Source organism: Chrysemys picta, chromosome 3, assembly GCF_011386835.1.
Source record: "Chrysemys picta bellii isolate R12L10 chromosome 3, ASM1138683v2, whole genome shotgun sequence".
Classification (NCBI taxonomy): domain Eukaryota; kingdom Metazoa; phylum Chordata; order Testudines; family Emydidae; genus Chrysemys; species Chrysemys picta.
Genome location: NC_088793.1, coordinates 287,612 through 307,578, shown reverse-complemented (window position 1 = coordinate 307,578; position 19,967 = coordinate 287,612). Strand labels below are relative to the sequence as shown.

At 44.1% G+C, this 19,967-nt stretch overlaps 1 protein-coding gene across 2 annotated transcripts in view; it reads right to left on the bottom strand.

Annotated features, from left to right (window-relative positions):
* Positions 1-19,967, bottom strand: part of GPN1 (GPN-loop GTPase 1) — a 56,436-nt gene that overhangs the window by 9,163 nt on the left and 27,306 nt on the right. Inside the window, exons 10-13 of one of the 2 annotated variants that reach the window (XM_005313257.4) lie at positions 12,972-13,054; positions 9,536-9,575; positions 4,889-4,979; positions 3,572-3,682 (exon numbers count right to left, since the gene is read on the bottom strand). In XM_005313257.4, coding sequence (XP_005313314.3) covers positions 3,572-3,682; positions 4,889-4,979; positions 9,536-9,575; positions 12,972-13,054 — 325 coding nt within the window. The remainder of the gene's footprint in view (positions 1-3,571; positions 3,683-4,888; positions 4,980-9,535; positions 9,576-12,971; positions 13,055-19,967) is intronic. The other variant, XM_042845499.2, reaches the window with a different exon arrangement.

Sequence of the window (19,967 nt, the reverse complement as noted above, 5' to 3'; positions counted from 1 at the left end):
TTATGGCCTGTGTTATACAGGAGGTCAGACTAGATGATGCCTTGTGGCCTTAAAATCTATGAAACCTGAAACTAGAAACATTTAAAACAAGAAACAGAGTTTAATTAATCTTTGAAGCAACTTACCTAGGGAAGTGCTGAATTTTCCATCATTTGAATTGTTTAAATCAAGACTTGATATCTTTCTAATAGATACATTATCGCTCAAACAGAAGTTAAGGGCTGAATGCCGGACTTACTGGGTGAGGTTCTCCAGCCTGTGGTATGCTGACTTCAGATCAGATTATCATAATATATTTTATTTTAAGGCCGGAAAGGACTATGAATTGTAATATTGTAAAAAACGTTTTTGCAGCACTGCCCACATGAACCACTCAGGCAAGAATCCACGATAAGGACATAAAATATTTTTTTTAAATTGTACCAAAAAGTGACCATTTGGAATTGCCAAACCACCTTATTTATTGTCATCCTCTCCTACTCCCACCCTTTCACCCATTATGCTTGTAGCTACCTTCATTATAAGTCACATCTTTGGGTACAGTTCAAAACAATACGAAAAAAATTTCAGAAGTCAGTTAAGATTGTTAATTGACAATAGTTGGGGTTGGACTAGATGACCTCCTGAGGTTTCTTCCAACCCTGATATTCTATGATTCTATGAAATTATTTACTTATAAGACAACTTTCAAAATTCCAACAGGAATAGCAAGGTCTAGTACAAATGTGTATTTCTTCACAACAAAAAAGCCTTAAATTCTACAGCCCGGCAAAATTTTTCACATGAAACTGACAAAAAATGTCATTAAATTGTTTTGCAAATTTCTGTAGATTTCACCAAATTAAAAGGGTAAAAAAACCCTTAACAATGAAAATAAATAAAATAAATAAATAAAAAATCCCCCTCAACTTTTCATTTCAACATTTTCAAAAAGAAATGTTTTGATATTTTGGATTGAAATGACTTTTCGTTTCAAAATTTCCTTTAATTGTATTAAATACACACATTTTAAAATGGCTGAAATCAAAACGAAACATTTCATTTGACTGGAAATGAAATTATTTGGACTTTTTCATTCACCAATTTAAAAAATAAGAGAAAATCCATTATTTGCCCAGCTCTATTTAATTGTAATTCATGGATGATATAGGCTTTAATATAACTATCTTCATTTCGCTATATAAATGTTTAAAAAGGGGCATCCCTCCACCACCCACAATTCTCTGCTTAACTCATCTATAACTTCTAATTCACTGGCTAGAAGGGACTTTACAAGATCATCTAGTCTAACCTCCTCTATAACACAGGCCATGGAATTTTACCCAGTTCCTCCGTATGCAGCCACATAAATTGTGTTTGGCTAAAGGATATTTTCCAGGAAGGCCTCCAGTCTTGATCTGATGATACCACCCCACTAGACTCTCCTCTATCCTCAAACCCGTCCCTAGATTCATAGATTCATAGAATATCAGGGTTGGAAGGGACCTTAAGAGGTCATCTAGTGCAACCCCCTGCTCAAAGCAGGACCAATTCCCAACTAAATCATCCCAGCCAGAGCTTTGTCAAGCCGGGCCTTAAAAACCTCCAAGGAAGGAGACTCCACCACCTCCCTAGGTAACGCACTCCAGTATTTCACCACCCTCCTAGTGAAATAGTTTTTCTTAATATCCAACCTAAACCTCCCCCACTGCAACTTGAGACCATTACTCTTTGTTCTGTCATCTGCTACCACTGAACAGTCTAGATCCATCGTCTTTGGAACCCTCTTTCAGGTAGTTGAAAGCAGCTATCAAATCCCCCCTCATTTTCTCTTCTGCAGACTAAACAATCCCAGTTCCCTCAGCCTCTCCTCACAAGTCATGTGCTCCAGCCCCCTAATCATTTTTGTTGCCCTCCGCTGGACTCTTTCCAATTTTTCCACATCCTTCTTGTAGTGTGGGGCCCAAAACTGGACATAGTACTCCAGATGAGGCCTCATCAATGCCGAATAGAGTGGAATGATCACGTCCCTCGATCTGCTGGCAATGCCCCTACTTATACAGCTCAAAATGCCGTTAGCCTTCTTGGCAACAAGGGCACAACTTCTTGTCCACCGTAACTCCTAGGTCCTTTTCTGCAGAACTGCTGCCTAGCCACTCAGTCCCTAGTCTGTAGCAGTGCATGGGATTCTTCCTTCCTAAGTGCAGGACTCTGGACTTGTCCTTGTTGAACCTCATCAGGTTTCTTTTGGCCCAATCCTCTAATTTGTCTAGGTCCCTCTGTATCCTGCCCCTACCCTCCAGCACATCTACCACTCCTCCCAGTTTAGCGTCATCTGCAAACTTGCTGAGGGTGAAATCCACGCCATCCTCCAGATAATTAATAAAGATATTGAACAAAACCGGCCCCAGGACCAACCTTTGGGGCACTCCGCTTGATACCGGCTGCCAACTAGACATGGACCCATTGATCACTACCCGTTGAGCCCGATGATCTAGCCAGCTTTCTATCCACCTTATAGTCCATCATGCTCGTAAGAATACTGTGGGAGACCGTATCAAAAGCTTTGCTAAAGTCCAGGATTCTCCATGGACCAACAGACAAAAAGGATTTTTGAATAAATACCCTGGTTTTAAATAAACTCTGGGCCGTCTTCCTGATCCAGCAAACATACAGGACCCCAAGTCCACAAAGGGCCCTAATCCTTAGGGAAGGATTGGAAGGACTAGGCCTACTGAGGACGCATAAGACTATGTGCTTGGTCTATGCTGGAGCTGTGATGAACATGAATCCACAAGGAAATCCTTAGATGGGATGTTGAAGGACTTCTCCTGCCAGAGCCCATGTTAGGGTTGGGGTGATCTCTGGTAAGCTTATTAGCAACTGTGTAGGTTCTTTATTGTTTTTAAATGTGTTTTCCTTTGTAGTGTTTTTACCTTAAGAATAAAATGGGCTTGCATAAAAAGCGCTGTGCTGTAACTAACAATAACTGTGGACAGTCGCACGGTTTTTCATGTCTGAAGAGGAAACATGCAGCTGTGCTTGGGGAGCCTGCCTCTGCTGGGACGAATACAGTGAAGGCAGGGAACTGTGCAGCGTGGGAATGCCGGAGTCGAAAGGGAGTGCTCGAGAAAGAATTGCTGGAGAGCTGGAAGCATGAGAGTTACGTGTCCTTGATGGACTACTGAGGGGAAACAGAGGTGCAGAAAACATGGTGGGCACAGGTTTCTCTTCCACTCTTGTCATTTCCAACCTCTCCTCCTTCACCCCATTCTTTTGAAGAATGACTCCATCTGACTCCCCTCTTCCACATCACAGTTACCTGCCTCTCCCTGACTCTGACCCCTTCACCTTCCTCTCCAATTTTGGATTCATAGCTCTCGCTCTTGCTCTCTTCACAATTTCCCACCCTCAGTATCTCTAATGGCTACACTGATGACCTGTCTGATCCCTGGCCTCCCACCTCATTTGGCCTTCAACCCTGAATCAGCTCTCTCACTCACCGTAACAGCCATGCACTTGACCTCTGATCTCCCCTCTCAAGGGGCATGTTGTGTAATTCCAAGCCACAGGCAGCCTCGCTTTCCCTTACCTTGATGGTCAATATCATCAGTATCACTCTCTCTCTCTTCATCTTCCTCATCCAAAGTTCCTCGTGTCATGATCAAGTCAGAGGGGCCCAATGCAGAAGTGTCAGAAGAATCTAATGAGAAATAGAAGCTTCTAAAGACAAAGTCTCATACTGACAACAACCTAATTCCCTAATATTTCATAACGTAAGCATCTGCACACAGCAACTGGTACCTACCCTACAAGTATGGACCACACCCCATGGTCCCCATAGACACAAATACATGCGCTAGAATGTGAGATGCTACACAGTAGCATGTTCCCTGTAGAACCCCACAGATTACAGCCCCACCCATATTGTTGAATTCTTGTTGGATGCCAATTTAATTGCTATGTCACCCTGCCTGGAATGTTTTATCAACGCAATCTATTTATTTCTAGCATGCCCACTCCCCTATCGGCTAGGCACCAGGGTTTCTTCTTTCCCTGATCTTCTGCTGGGGCTAACGCATAGAACAGAGGTTCTCAAACTGTGGTCCGTGGACCATCAGTGGTCTGAGAGCTCCATTCAGGTGGTCCGCGGATAGTTCCCTCTAAGGTGTGCGCCTGGGTGGCTGCACACGAGAGAATGAAGGGACACCCACCTAATTAGTGGAGCTGTGCAGGCCTGGCTCCACTAGTTAGGTGCCTGGACCCTGGAGAAGATGCACATGCAAGGTGAGGTGGTGGCCTTGGGGGAATAGGGTGTAGGTGGGAGGGACAGTGGGGTGAGAAGAGGGGGTGGGGGAATTTGGGATGTGCAGGAATTTGGAATGTGTAGGCTTGCGGCGGCCAGAGAAAGAGGCGACTTTCCCCAGCTCCAGGGCTGCAGCTGCCAGGAAGAGACAGCCCTCCTTCCCACCTCAGCTCTGTGGCTGCTGTTGGGGGCGGAGAGAGAGCACATCCATTGCATTGGAAAGGTAAGACTATTGATATTAAATATGAGTTGTGTGCTTTTATTTGTAGAACAAAAAATGTTAAATATTAAAGATTTTTTTTTAATATAGCACTTTTACCCAAAGCACTTTACAACAGTTAGCTAACGGTACAAACAACATTTGGAAAGATCATTAAGTGGTCTGCCGAGACCCTCGGCAATTTTCAAGTGGTCCACGGAAAATAAAGTTTGAGAACCACTGGCACAGAAGATGAGACAGGGAAATGGTCTGTGCCCTTCACTGGGACTAAGTTGCTTTATACTTTTGTGGCAGAGAGAAAAGCTTCAGAAAATTTTCAAGGCAAACTCTACAGAGACTCTTCTGAAGTTAAATTACTCCACCACACAAAACCCTTTCATTACCTGCAAGTAGGTTGCTCTCCATAGCCACAGAGCCCATGTCTTTCTGCAAACGTTCCAGCTGCTCTTTCTGCTGCTTGATCTGGGCTTTCGCCTACACAAGGAAACATTTTAACGTGATTAATGTAACACCCACCACAGGGTCTCTGGACACAGTTCAAGTAATACAAGTAAAACAGTATTTCCGCTCTAGAAGAGAGGACTACCCAAATGTTGGGTAAAGGTATGAGTCAATAAATGGACTTTACAGCAGAATTTGTTGGACCAGAGAAGGTAAATGAATTCCAGAGCTGAGGGACCTCCACCAGAAGCACTTTAAGCCATCTAGTCTCAACTGTCACACTAGTGCATTGAGAGAGGTGTCTCTTGGATAGCCAGGACTCAAAGCATGTAGAGGTACAATCCGTTTTGTTTCAGTGGAATACACTGAACAGAAAGCCAGCAGAGTCTTTGGAGAACTGGCACAGTAAGTTCCAGAGTAAAAAATGCTCAACTGATCAGCATTCTATGTTAGCTGGAGTGTGATAGCACTAGTCTACATGGGGCATATTGCAGAAATACGATTTGGTGGTTACAAATTATTCTCTCTGAAAAATATTTCTGCACCCTAGACAGGAACTTTGGGGTAGGAGCAGGGATCATAAAGATGAGTTTTGCTATTGTTCAAAGTTGTGCATAGTGAAAGGTAAACCTCAAATTGTTTGGAGGTTCAGATCACTTTATATTTTATCTCAGTCAGTTCTCTCATCCCTAGAGGTCATGGAGTGGCAGACTCTATGACCCTAGGACACAGACTTGGAAGGGCTAATAGTGTAACTGAGGGCAAGCCTTGTGGATAAGGGGGATGAGGCGGACATGGTATATCTTGACTTTAGTAAAGCTTTTGATACTGTCTCACATGGCCTTCTCATAAATAAATTAGGGAAATGCAACCTAGATGGAGATACTATAAGGTGGGTACATAACTGGTTAGAAAACCGTTCCCAGAGCATAGTTATCAGTGGTTCACAGTCATGCTGGAAGGGCATAATGAGTGGGGTCACGCAGGGACCAGTTCTGTTCAATATCTTCATCAATGATTTAGATAATGGCATAGAGATTACACTTATGAAGTTTGTGGACGATACCAAACTGGGAGGGGTTGCAAGTGCTTTGGAGGATAGGATTATAATTCAAAATGATCTGGACAAACTGGAGAAATGGTTTGAAGGAAATAGGATGAAATTCAATAAGGACAAATGCAAAGAACTCCACTTAGGAAGGAACAATCAGTTGCACAGATACAAAATGGGAAATGACTGCCTAGGAAGGAGTACTGTGGAAAGGGATCTGGGGGTCATAGTGGACCACAAACTAAATATGAGTCAACAGTGTAACACTGTTGGGGTCGGGGGGGGGGGGGGAAGCAAATATCATTCTGAGACATATTAGCAGGAGTGTTGTAAGAAAGACATGAGAAATAATTCTTCCTCTCTTCTCCGCCCTGATTAGGCCTCAATTAGAGTATTGTGTCCAGTTCTTGGTGCCACATTTCAGGAAAGATGTGGACAAATTGGAGACAGTCTAGAGAAGAGCAACAAAAATTATTAAAGGTCAGGAAAACGACCTATGAGGGAAAAAATTGTGTTTGTTAAGTCTGGAAAAGAGAACTGAGAGGGGACATGATAACAGTTTTCAAGTACGTAAAAGATTGTTACAAGGAGGAGGGAGAAAAATTGTTCTTCTTAATCTCTGAGGATAGGACAAGAAGCAATGGGTTTAAATTGCAGCCAGGGAGATTTAAGTTGGACATTAGGAAAAACTTCCTAACTGTCAGCGTGGTTAAGCACTGGAATAAATTGCATAGGGAGGTTGTAGAATCTTTATCCCTGGACATTTTTAAAAGCAGGTTACACAAACACCTATCAGGGATTGTCTAAATACTACTTAGTCCTGCCATGAGTGCAGGGGACTGGACCAGATGACCTCTTGAGGTCCCTTCCAGTCCTATGATTCTATTCTATAGTAACAGAAAAGTTCAGGATGGCAAAGGACAGCCCAGAGGAAGAGAAAAAAGGGTACAGTAACCTACCAGACTGGAGCTAGAATCCAAACTTTGCATAAAACAGGGCAGCCAGAAGACATTTTTCATCTCTAACATGAAAGTTACATCTCTGTCTTCTACTTTATTAGAGGGGTAGCCGTGTTAGTCTGAATCTGTAAAAAGCAACAGAGGGTCCTGTGGCACCTTTGAGACTAACAGAAGTACTGGGAGCATAAGCTTTCGTGGGTCAGAACCTCACTTCTTCAGATGCAAGTAATGGAAATCTCCAGAGGCAGGTATATATCAGTGTTGGAGAGGTTTAAGCTGAGGACATTTTTATGGCTGACCTGGAACAACGCTTCCTCAGCTCTCGTCCACTCATGCCCCTTCTCTACCTACACTATATTGATGACATCTTCATCATCTGGACCCATGGTAAGGAGGCCCTGGAAGAATTCCACCATGCTTTCAACAGCTTCCACCCCACCATCAACCTCAGCCTGGACCAATCTACACGGGAGGTCCACTTCCTGGACACCACCGTACAAATAAGCGATGGCCACATTAACACCACCCTATACCGAAAACCCACCGACCGCTACGCCTACCTTCATGCCTCCAGCTTCCACCCCGGTCACACCACACGATCCATCGTCTACAGCCAAGCACTGAGGTACAATCGCATCTGTTCCAACCCCACAGACAGAGACCAACACCTACAAGATCTTCACCAAGCATTCTCAAAACTACGATACCCACACAAGGAAATAAAGAAACAAATCAGCAGAGCCAGACGTGTACCCAGAAGACTCCTGCTACAAGACAGGCCCAGAAGAGAAACCAACAGAACTCCACTGGCCATCACCTACAGTCCTCAGCTTAAACCTCTCCAACGCATCATCAGTGATCTACAACCCATCCTGGACAATGATCCCTCACTTTCACAGACCTTGGGAGGCAGGCCAGTCCTCGCCCACAGACAACCTGCCAACCTTAAGCATATTCTCACCAGCAACCACGCATCGCACCATAACAACTCTAACTCAGGAACCAACCCATGCAACAAACCTCGATGCCAACTCTGCCCACATATCTACACCAGCAACACCATCACTGGACCTAACCAGATCAGCTACAACATCACCGGCTCATTCACCTGCATGTCCACCAATGTTATATATGCCATCATATGCCAGCAATGCCCCTCTGCTATGTACATTGGCCAAACTGGACAGTCACTACGCAAGAGGATAAATGGACACAAGTCAGATATCAGGAATGGCAATATACAAAAACCTGTAGGAGAACACTTCAACCTCCCTGGCCACACAATAGCAGATGTTAAGGTAGCCATCTTACAGCAAAAAAACTTCAGGACCAGACTCCAAAGAGAAACTGCTGAGCTTCAGTTCATCTGCAAATTTGACACCATCAGATCAGGATTAAACAAAGACTGTGAATGGCTATCCAACTACAGAAACAGTTTCTCCTCCCTTGGTGTTCACACCTCAACTGCTAGCAGAGCACCTCACCCTCCCTGATTGAACTAACCTCGTTATCTCCACACTGATATATACCTGCCTCTGGAGATTTCCATTACTTGCATCTGAAGAAGTGAGGTTCTGACCCACGAAAGCTTATGCTCCCAGTACTTCTGTTAGTCTCAAAGGTGCCACAGGACCCTCTGTTGCTTTCTACTTTATTAACACACTTGATATCTTCATGTAAGCCAAAGTGGGAATTTGCAGTGGTACATACAAAGACCTAAAAAGTCACTTTGGAAGATCATAACAAATGGTGTCCTCCACCCCTCAAGTACATGAATCCTTCTAGATTAGATACCCCTTGAAGCTAAGTGACTATAACCATGCCCAGGATTCCTAGAGTAATTTCTCTACAGCTTGTATAGTAGAATTATTCGCTCCTTGCTTTATAATCTATTCCCCACCGTACACACCCTACACCTTATTTGCCTTCCTCATGGCTCTCAGGCTGGGTCTACACTACCCGCCTGAATCGGCGGGTAGAAATCGACCTCTCGGGGATCGATTTGTCGCGTCCCATCGATCCCCGAATCAACGCTCTTACTCCACCAGCGGAGGTGGGAGTAAGCACCGTCGACGGGAAGCCGCAGAGGTCGATTTTGCCGCCGTCCTCACAGCGGGGTAAGTCGGCTGCGATTCGTCGAATTCAGCTACGCTATTCACATAGCTGAATTTGCCAATCTTAAATCGACACCCCCCCCCCCCCCCCGTAGTGTAGATGTAGCCTTAGACACTGTCCAAGCCTTACCACATTCAATTACTAGCACTAATGCATTTGGAGGATGTGTGGTTTGTAGAAAAGACTGCTGTACAAAATAAAACCGCACCATACCAAATCTAGCAAAGGAGAGACTGAGGATGGGTCTCAGGAAAGGGCTTTTCACCGTAAGTGTGATTAGTAAATTAAATATTGGGCTTCTGCAGTGCAGTGGAAATTTAAATCCAGATTGGATAAGTCTTTTAAGGAAAATAACCAGACTATACTCTGAGAAGCTGGAGTACTGAAGGAAAGCTGGAGCAGACTAGTTGGCACTCTGACCCCAGAATACACTGCCTGTATGTGAAATACTTGTAAATCTTTACCAATGATTTTCTCAGACGCTCATATTCTGGACGATACTCCCTGAAAAGAGAAACGTTTTGAACATTTACTTATAAACAACATCTGTCCATTACCTAAGCCTCTGAGCATATTTCCATTAATCCAACAATTAAGACAACATTTAACATTACAGCTGCAACTAGAACAGATCCTGAATTTTCCATTACCCATAATAAACCAGACATTGAGTGAACAAATGGTGCCTTATTCAAGGGAGATTTTTTTTCAAAAAGCATATAGGAATGTTGACCAATACATGGGCTGTCCCTCTTAAGGCAGAAGATGAGAAGCTAAGGACAAATACAAAAACTGCAGCTGTTGCTCACACAAGCAAGCTGGCAGAGATTCAGCCCAGAGACGACTGAGATAAGGCTGCTATGATGAGGGAAACTGCCTGAATTGGTGAGGATGACATTGTGCAGTGTTGGTGTAGCCATGTCGGTCCCAGGATATTAGACAGACAAGATGGGTGAGGTAATATCTTATTGGACCAACTTCTGTTGATGAGAGAGACAAGCTTTTGAGCTAAACAGAGCTCTTCCTCAGGGTCAAGGAAAGGTACTCAGAGTGTCGCAGCTAAATACAAGGTCAAACAGATAGTACATATTCTAAGGGCAGGTCTACACTACTGCTTAAGTTGATATAACTTACGTCGCTCAGGAGTGTGTGAAAAAGCCGCCAGTTATAGTGACCTAAGCGAGGTCCACAACAGCACTGTGTCATCAGGAGATACTCTCCCGCCAACATAGCTTCCGCCTCTCGCGGAGGTGGAGTAATTATGCTGGAGGGAGAGTGCTCTCCCTTCGGCATAGAGCAGTGGTTACCAACTGGTTGATCACGATCGACTGGTCGATCCTAGAGAATCTCCCAGTTGATCGCAATCTTTGGCGGTGTAGCGAAGCTGCTGCTAAGTCAGGCTCCCTGCCTGCCCCGGCCCCGCACTGCTCCCGGAAGCGGCCAGTGCAGCCCCGCGGGTGGGGGTCTCCCTCCACACACAGCTCCCACCTGCAAGCACCGCCCCTGAAGCTCCCATTGGCCGGGAACAGGGAGCTGTGGCCAATGGGAGCTGCGGGGGCGGTGCTTGCAGAGAGGGGCAGCATGCAGAGCCATGTGCCCCGTGCCCCACCAGGGACCGCAGGGGCACGTTGGCCTCTTCCGGGAGCAGCTTGGGGCCAGGGAGCTTTCCTTAATGTCGCTGCACTGCCGACCAGGAGTTGCCTTAGGTAAGTGCCACCCTGCGGGATGCCGTACCCCAACCCCCAGCCCTGAGCCAGCACCCCAAACCCCCTCCTGCACCCCAACCCCCTTCCCCAGGCTCAGCCCAGAGCCCCCTCTCACACTGCGAAACCCTTGTCCCCAGCCCAGAGCCCGCACCTCCTCCCAAGCCCAAACTCCCTACCCCAGCCCAGTGAAAGGCAGTGAGGGTGAGCGAGCGACCAAGAGAGGGGCGGATAGAGTGAGTGGGGCAGGGCTTTGGGGAAGGGGCAGGGCAGATCCTGGGTTGCCTTTAAATTCAAAAAGTAATTTTGGGTGTAAAAAGGTTGGAGACCACTGGCATAGAATATCTTCACCAGACATGCTACAGCAGTGCAGCTGCACTGATGTAGCGCTTCTAGTGTAGACTAGCCCTACCATTCAAGGTGAAGTGGCCTGTTAACACCACTGTGATCATAGGACAAAAAAGGGGGTTAGTGGGTTACAGATGGTTGTAATAAGCCATAAATCCAATGTCTTTATTAAGACCATGATTTTTAGTGTCTAGCAAACTCATGAATTTAAGCTCCCAGACTCATCTTTTGAAACTGATAGGTCTGACATGGAGTGACTGCTTTGTGAAAAGTGTTCACCCACAGGTGATAGGGTATTTTTCGTCTTATGATTTTCCTGTCAGAGTTCATTTAAGACAGTGGTTCTCAAACTTTTGCACTGGTGACCCCTTTCACACAGCAAGCCTCTGAGTGCGACCCCCCCCCCCCTTATAAATCAAAAACACTTTTATGTATATTTAACACCGTTATAAATGCTGGAGGCAAAGCGGGGTTTGGGGTGCAGGCTGACAACTTGTGACCCCCCCATGTAATAACCTCGCGACCCCCTGAGGGGTCCCGACCCCGTTTGAGAACCCCTGATTTAAGAGCGTAGTGATTGTCTGGTTTCACCCACACAGCTATTATTGGGACATTTAAAATGTACTGGATGAGATATACCACATGTTGTGATAGAGATCTGTAGGATCCTTGATCTTGAAAAGTGTATTGGGGGGTGGGGTGTCCTATCGAGTATGGGTTGTAATTGTTTCATAATACTCCACATGGGTGACAACTAGGGTTAGGAGTAGGGACAAGTGTCTCACAGGTTTGCAATTTGGGGGCCTGATTAGAAGGGCTAATTCCTGGCAGCACTCACTAGCCTAGAGTACTTTTTGCATCTGTACCCAGTAAAAAAAGAAAGATTTACCTCTCACAGATGCAGGACTTGTTACAGATTTCCAAGACTTTGTCACCTCATGATTACACTACTCTGGCACACTTTACATGGCGCTACACCGTGGGACTATTTGGAAGCTAAAGCGATTGCAGAATGCTACTTATTAATTAGGGTTTCACACAGGCAGCACATCTCACCAGAACTCCATGACCTACAGTCTACTCACAGGTGTCAAGTTGGAGTTCCAAGTGTTGAGTTTGACTGTATAAGGCAACCAAACAATCTGGCAGTATTCCATGAGGGGAGAAGCACAACTGCAATCAGCAGAGATGCCTGACCTGGAGCTTCACCAGTTTAAACAGGAGAGGGCTTGCTGGCAGGATGTTTTCTGTTTTCTTCAATTTGCTCACCACTGAGTCTGCCAGATTCCTGTTGTGGTTGCTTTCTGGGCACAATGCAAACCTAGCCTATCCTGAGGGATCGAAGGAGGAGGTGGGTTGAAGGGGTTATCTGTACTGGTGTTTTCTGGATTTTCTATTGAGCAGTTACCAATTTTTAAATTCATGTCTGGACAGTTTGTGTGTTTGAATGTCTTATTTGTGTACTCTAGCATACACAGGACAGGTGTTTTATAACAAATACTCTAGGTCAGTGGTCCCCAAACTTTTTTGGTTGTCGTCTCCTCCCTCCTCCCCCCCACCCCGGAGCCATGGTTGGGAGCCAGGACTGGGGCCAGAGTCATAGTCCGGAGCGGAGCAGCGGCTGGGCTGAACAGTACTCCCTCACCATCCCCTGGGGGGCCTCCTAAACATTCCTCCACATCCCTCTAGGGGGGTCACACCCCACAGTTCAGCGACCACTTCTCTAGGCCAACTGAGCTGCAAAAGACCATCACGCATTCAAGCAAAGGAACAAGCCCATGAATTGGTAGCTGAGCAGCATTCTTTAGATCAAGGACACTTTCCCTCACACTGAAAATCACCACCTCACCTCTCATATTCATCTACAGCTTCAGAGACTTTCACAAAAAATTCATCCAGTCCTGTACCCAGCACAGCAGAAACACCAACCACCTGCAAAAGAAATGTATGTTCCACAAACTAAATTGAGGCACCGTTCATACAAAGGATTATAAATAACCTTTATGGGAGATGAATACTGGAGTTACCAATCAAAGATAATGACTGAGGAAATTACCCATGGGGACTGCTATCAATTTAAAATTTAATTATAACTACAATCCTTCAAATGACCCAGAACCATCAAGCTGTGTATACAGCCTACGTTCCTGTCATTGCTACATTCATCATCTCTTCCTCACTCACTCCGTTTGTTATACCCACTTATTTTGTCTGGTCTTTACACTAAGTTCTTTGGGGCAAAGACTGGGTCTATCCTATACATGTGTATAGTGCCTAGCACAACAGGGCTCCAGGGCCCCAGTCCTCATTGGGCTTTTAAGCACTGCCACAGCATAAATAACAAAGACAATGTGAAACTGAGAATATAGTATCTTTACATCATAATGTTCAGCTGAATCATAGTAAAAATATGGGCAACACAATCCAATGCATGAAAATAATGAATTCCTTGTATATAGTAGAGAAGATGGGTAAGCGTAGGGGAAAAAAATCAAGTCTGTTTTCTAATTAAAGAAAAGATGGGTTATCATGGGGCATAGAGCAAATCTCTCATTCTGGGACAGAAACTAAAAACTCATCTTTTAAACATATATGTTATGGGCTCCTAGAGTGATACTGAGGCAAATGCAGATTCCTAAGGCCAGAAGGGAACCTTGTATTCATACAGGTAAGACTAGAACTATTGGTGTCTCCTCCTCTTCTTTCTGTTTTCCCAGCTAGCTGGGGTTGAGTCGCTGGATCAGTCTGTGACAGGATTGCCAATCCAATGCTCAATCCGTACCCACTTTGTGAGCCCGTACACAGTCCATCCACAATTTTCTCGGGTATCCTCTTATTCTCTGCCTATGAATTCTAGTTTCAAACATCTCCCTAACAGGATTCTCTTCATTCATCCTTCGTACATTCCCAAACATCTCAGCCTTCACTCTTCCTGCTTCTCTCCAATAACACAGTTCTTGGTCTCATTCCTGAGAACGTCATTCCACATGAGGTCCAGCAATGTCACTCCCTCAATGCCTTCAAACATCTCACTTCAATAGCTTCAAGTCTTCTCAAGTACCTCTCTTTGGTCACCCACATCTCTGATCTGTACAGAAGAGCTGGTTTTACCATGGTTTGTGTAGTTGTCCCTTAAGTTGCAAGGACATCCATTTATCATAAAACATGACACTTCCGCTGCACCAGACTTCTCCTACACTCACTCAACAGCCATGCTTGTGGTTCTCTGTTGATTTTGCCATTTGCCGTTAATCAGCCCAAAAGATACTTACACGCAGAAGCCTGATTTAGGTGCTGGCTCTCAACGTTGGTATTCGTCTGTCTTGGTTCCACCCAAGCCACCCACACGATTTTAGTCTTTGCTTTACTCATTCTGAGGTTACAATTTGTTAGTTCCCTGTTCCAGGCATCAGTTGCTTGGACCAAATCTTCCTTAGCATTGGGCATTAGAGCAATATTGTCTACACAGATCAACTTAGTACAATATTTCATTTTTGATTTTCTTATTGATGAAATTCATCACAATTATGAATAGCGAGGGACTAAGCATTGATCCCTGGTGGAGCCCACCTTGCATCTCAATATCCTCTGTTAGACCAAAGGGCATCCACACTTTAGTCATGGAACTGTCTATTGGTCTCTCCTGGCCTCAAAATCTATGCAGAAAGCTACCATTCAGAGTTTGGGTCTTGTATTATAAAGCAGCTCAGTACAATTAACTATTTAGCACGATAAGTATGCATAGCACTATTTTAATGATTTATATGATGCCATGATTTGCCAGATGCTTAATACAATTAAAATTGACAAGGGGGAAGGAACACAAGCCAGAACAGGGAATAAAGAATATTTAGATAAATCAGAATAAAATTCACCCTAAGGTACTTAAGAAACTAGCTGAAGCAATCATGGACCCTTTGCCGATTACATTCAGGAACTCATGGAGGACAGGTGCTGCCCCGCAGGGCTGGAGAAGGGCAAACATAGTATCCATCTTTAAAAAGGGGAACAAAGAGAACCCAGGGAATTATTGACTAGTCAGCCTAACCTCAACATCTGGAAAATACTGGAACAAATGATTAAACAATCAATTTTTAAGCACCTAGAGGATAATAGGGTAATAAGAAAAACCCAACATGGGTAGTCAAGAGCAAATCATGCCAAGCCAACTTAATTTCCTTCTTTGACAAGGTTACTGGCCTAGTAGAAAGAGGGGAAGCATTAGATGTGATATATCTTGCTTTTAATAGGCTTTTGACATAGTCCCTATAGTAAGATGAGGCCCTGAGACATAAACCCTTGGTATCAGAGGCCCGGTATGAGACCTGAGGCCTGAACTGAAGTAATGGTCAAGACTTTGCTAACATAAAGTTAAGCTGTGAGCCAGAGGCAGGCCCTGCTCACAGAAGTTGGCAAGAAGAAGGCTGCTAAAAGCACGTAGACACATATAAGCACTAATAAGATGAACGTGTGCCAGGATGGCACCAGAACATCCCGGTATGAACACATTCCACAGAGATAACAAGGAATAAGCAGACCCATCCTAAAGACAGGGTCAGAAGGACATTATGATGGATAGACTTGTTTGTTCGAACCAACCTGAACCAGGGGAAAGGCAGCATGCTAATGCGTAGAGGGGTTGTACCTCAATACGTCAGGAGTGATGTGCAACCTGTTTATACCGGTGTATAAGAATGCATCCCTGAGTGGAAGTCTTGGTCTGGCCTAGGGGACAGTGGCAAATCCCGCCACTGACTGAGTCGGTCCATTGTCAGGTAGCACATACATACTAGCAAAACTGTAGACATATGATCCGGGGAGGCAGAGACTGTGTTTCGTTTGGCAATAAACCTGGCTGAGTGCCTTCGTACCTTATTAGAGTCTGTGGTCATTGGGGTTTTTTGGGGTGTGTGCTGTGTCAGCTATCTGCACAGAGCCGGGGCAGCACACAGAGGGAACACACGCACGCAGACAACTCTTATAATTGAACAGAGCAGAGCACCACACCAGTGACATCTGATAACATTCCCACTTGACATTATGATATACAAACTAGGGAAATGTAGTCTAGAGATGAAATTACTATAAAGTGGCTTTACTGTCAAAGAGTGGGCATATTTAGTGGGGTCCCACAGGGGTCAGTCCTGGGTCTAGGTACTATTCATATTTTCATTAATAATTTGCATAATGGAGTGGAGAGCATACTTTTAAAATTGGTGGATGACACCAAGCTGGGAGGGGTTGCAAGCACTTTGGAGGACAGGATTAAACATAAGAACAGCCATACTGGGTCAGACCAAAGGTCCATCTAGCCCAGTATCTTGTCTTCCGACAGTGGCCAATGCCAGTTGCCCCAGAGGGAATGAACAGAACAGGTCATCATCAAGTGATCCATCCCCGTCACCCATTCCCAGCTTCTGGCAAACAGAGGCTAGGGACACCATCCCTGCCCATCCTGGCTAATAGCCATTGATGGACCTATCCTCCATGAATTTATCTAGTTCTTTTTTGAACCCTGTTATAGTCTTGGTCTTCACAGCATCCTCTGGCAAAGAGTTCCACCGGATGAATCATAGAATATGAGGGTTGGAAGGGACCTCAGGAGGTCATCTAGTCCAACCTTCTGCTCAAAGCAGGACCAATTCCCAACTAAATCATCCCAGCCAGGGCTTTGTCAAGCCTGACCTTAAAAACCTCTAAGTTGACTGTGTTGTGTGACAAAATACTTCCTTTTGTTTGTTTTAAACCTGCTGCCTATTAATTTCATTTGGTGACCCCTAGTTCTTGAGAGTAAATAACACTTCCTTATTTACTTTCTCCACACCAATCATGATTTTATAGACCTCTATCATATCCCCCCATAGTCGTCTCTTTCCCAAGCTGAAAAGTCACAATCTTATTAATCTCTCCTCATACTGAAGCTGTTCCATACCCCTAATCATTTTGGTTGCCATTCTCTGTACCTTTTCCAAGTCCAATATCTTTTTTTAAATGGGTTGACCACATCCGCAGATCATTTATGAATATGTTGAATAGGACTGGTACCAGTACAGACCCCTGGAGACACCACTATTTACCTCTCTCCCTGACCATTTATTCCTACCCTTTGTTTCCTAATACGCAAGAATGGCCATATGGGTTGGATCAAATGGTCCACCGAGCCCAGTATCTTGTCTTCTGGCAGCAGCCAATGCCAGATGCTTCAAAGGGAAAGAACGGAATAGGGTAATCAAGTGATCCATCCCATGTCTGGCATTCAGAGGCTTAGGGACACCCAAGGCATGGGATTGCATCGCTGACCATCTTGGCTAATAGCCATTGATGGACCTATCCTCCATGAATTTATCTAATTCTTGTTTTAATCGAGTTATATTTTTGGTCTTCACAACATCCCCTGGCAATGAGTTCTAGAGGTTGACTGTGCATTGTGTGAAGTAGTACGTCCTTTTGTTTGTTTTAAACCTGCCGCCAATTAATTTCATTGAGTGAGCCCTGGTTGTTGAGTTATGTGATGGGTAAACCACACTTCCCTGTTCACTTTGTCCACACCATTCATGGTTTTATAGACCTCTATCACATCCCTCCCCAGGTAGTCTCTTTTCCAAGCTAAATAGTACCAATCTTTTTAATCTCTCCTCATAGGGAAGATGTTCCATATCCTTAATCATTTTTGTTGATTGTTCTGTTCTTTTTCCAAAATATCTTTTTTGAGATGGGGTGACCAGAACTTCACACAGTATTCAAGGTGTGGGAGTACCATTATGATGGCGAGTGTCTCTTATTTCCTTTCCTAATGGTTCTTAACACTCGGTTAGCTTTTTTGACTGTCACAGCACATTGAGCAGATGTTTTCAGAGAACTACTTGCTATGGCTCTCAGATCTCTTTTCTGAGTGCTAAAAGCTAATTTAGACCCCATCATTTTGTACGTACAGTTGGGATTATGGCTTTATATATATATATATATATATATATATATATATATATATATATATATATATATATATACACACACACACACACACACACACACACACACACACACACACACAAATTTCATTTGCCATTTTGTTGCCCAGACAACCAGTTTTGTGAAATCCCTTGTAACTCTTCACAGTCTCCGTTGGACTTAACTATCTCGAGTAATTTTTTATCATCTGCAAACTTTGCCACTTCACTGTTTACCCCTTTTTCCAGATCATTTGTGAACATGTTGATCAGCACAGGTCCCAGTACAGATCGCTGGGGAACACTTACTTACCTCTCTCCATTCTGAAAACTGTCCCAGATTGAGGTGTCAACAGAGGTGGTTTTGGAGCAAATTGATAAATTAAACAGTAATAAATCATCAGGACCAGATGGCATTCACCCAACGGTTCTGAAGGAACTCTAATATGAAACTGAAGAACTATCATCTGTGGTATATAACCTCTCACTTAAATCAGTTTCTGTACTAGATGACTGGCAGATAGCTAATGTGATGCCAATTAGAATTCAAAGTGATCTTGACAAATTAGAGAATTGGTCTGAATTCAACAAGATTAAATTCAGTAAAGACGAGTGCAAAGTACTACACTTAAAAAGGAAAAAAATCAAATGCATAACTACAAAATAGAGAATAACTGCAATGTGGTAGTACTGCTGAAAAGGATCTGGGAGTTATAGTGGATGGCAAACTGAATATGAGCCAACAAAGACTAATATTCTGGGATGTATTAACAGGGATGTCATATGTGAGAAATGGAAGGCAACTGTTCCGCTCTATGTGGTACTGGTGAGCCCTCAGCAGGAGTACTGAGTCCAGTTCTGGGTGCCACGCTACAAAAATGTGGACAAATTAGAGGGAGTGCAGAGGAGAACAAGAAAAATTATAAAAGGTTCAGAAAGCCTGACCTATGAGGAAGAGTTAAAAAACTGGGCCTGTTTAGTCAGTAGAAAAGACAACTGAAGAGGGACCTGATGATAGTCTTTAAATGCATTAAGGGCTGTTACAAAGAAGATGATTATCAACTGATCTCCATGTCCACTGAAGGTAGGACAAGAATTATTTTAATCTGGAACAAGGGAGATTTAGGTTAGATATTAAGAAAAACTTTCTAACTATAAGGTTAGTCAAGTTGTGGAATAGATTACTAAGGGAGGTTGTGGAATTTTCATTACTGGAGATTTTTTATGAACAAGTTGGATAAATATCTGTCAGGGACAATCTAGGTTTAATTGATCCTGACTCAGCACAGGGAAGTAGGGTGGACTAGATAACCTCTTGGGGTCCCTTTCAGTCCTACATTTCTATGATTCAAGGGGCTTTAAAAACAAATAAGACATAGTCCCTGCTCTGACCTAAACAGACTTTTTTTAAATCTAAGGCTTATTATAATTTGGGGTGCTGCATAGAGTGAAGAAGTGAATCGGAAAGGGGGATGGTGTGAATGAAAGGGCAAGCAGAAGGAATGATGAGACAACTGAGCAGGAGCACGAGGTTATAGATAAGACAGACAACAAGGTCCCTGTCCTGAGGAGCTTACAGATAACTCAGTGGAAAACAAAGCATCCCAGGGCTTTCTAGAAAGGGAGGATAGACCACGGGCTAGTCTGGAACTTGGGAAACTGGTGTTCAATTCTGTAGTCTGCTACAGACTTACTGTGAGACCTTGGGCAAGTCACTTAGCCTCTGTGCCCCATTTCCCTGGATGGAACTACAAGACATGGCCTGTCATGACCCTGATCACTTTGTTTATATGTTGTGCTATCTCATCTAATTTTGGTCTTGAGATTACAAGGCTTTTGGAGCAGGGGCAGTGTCTTCCTCTGTCTGTGCAGCACAATGCAGCCCAGACCTTGGGCCT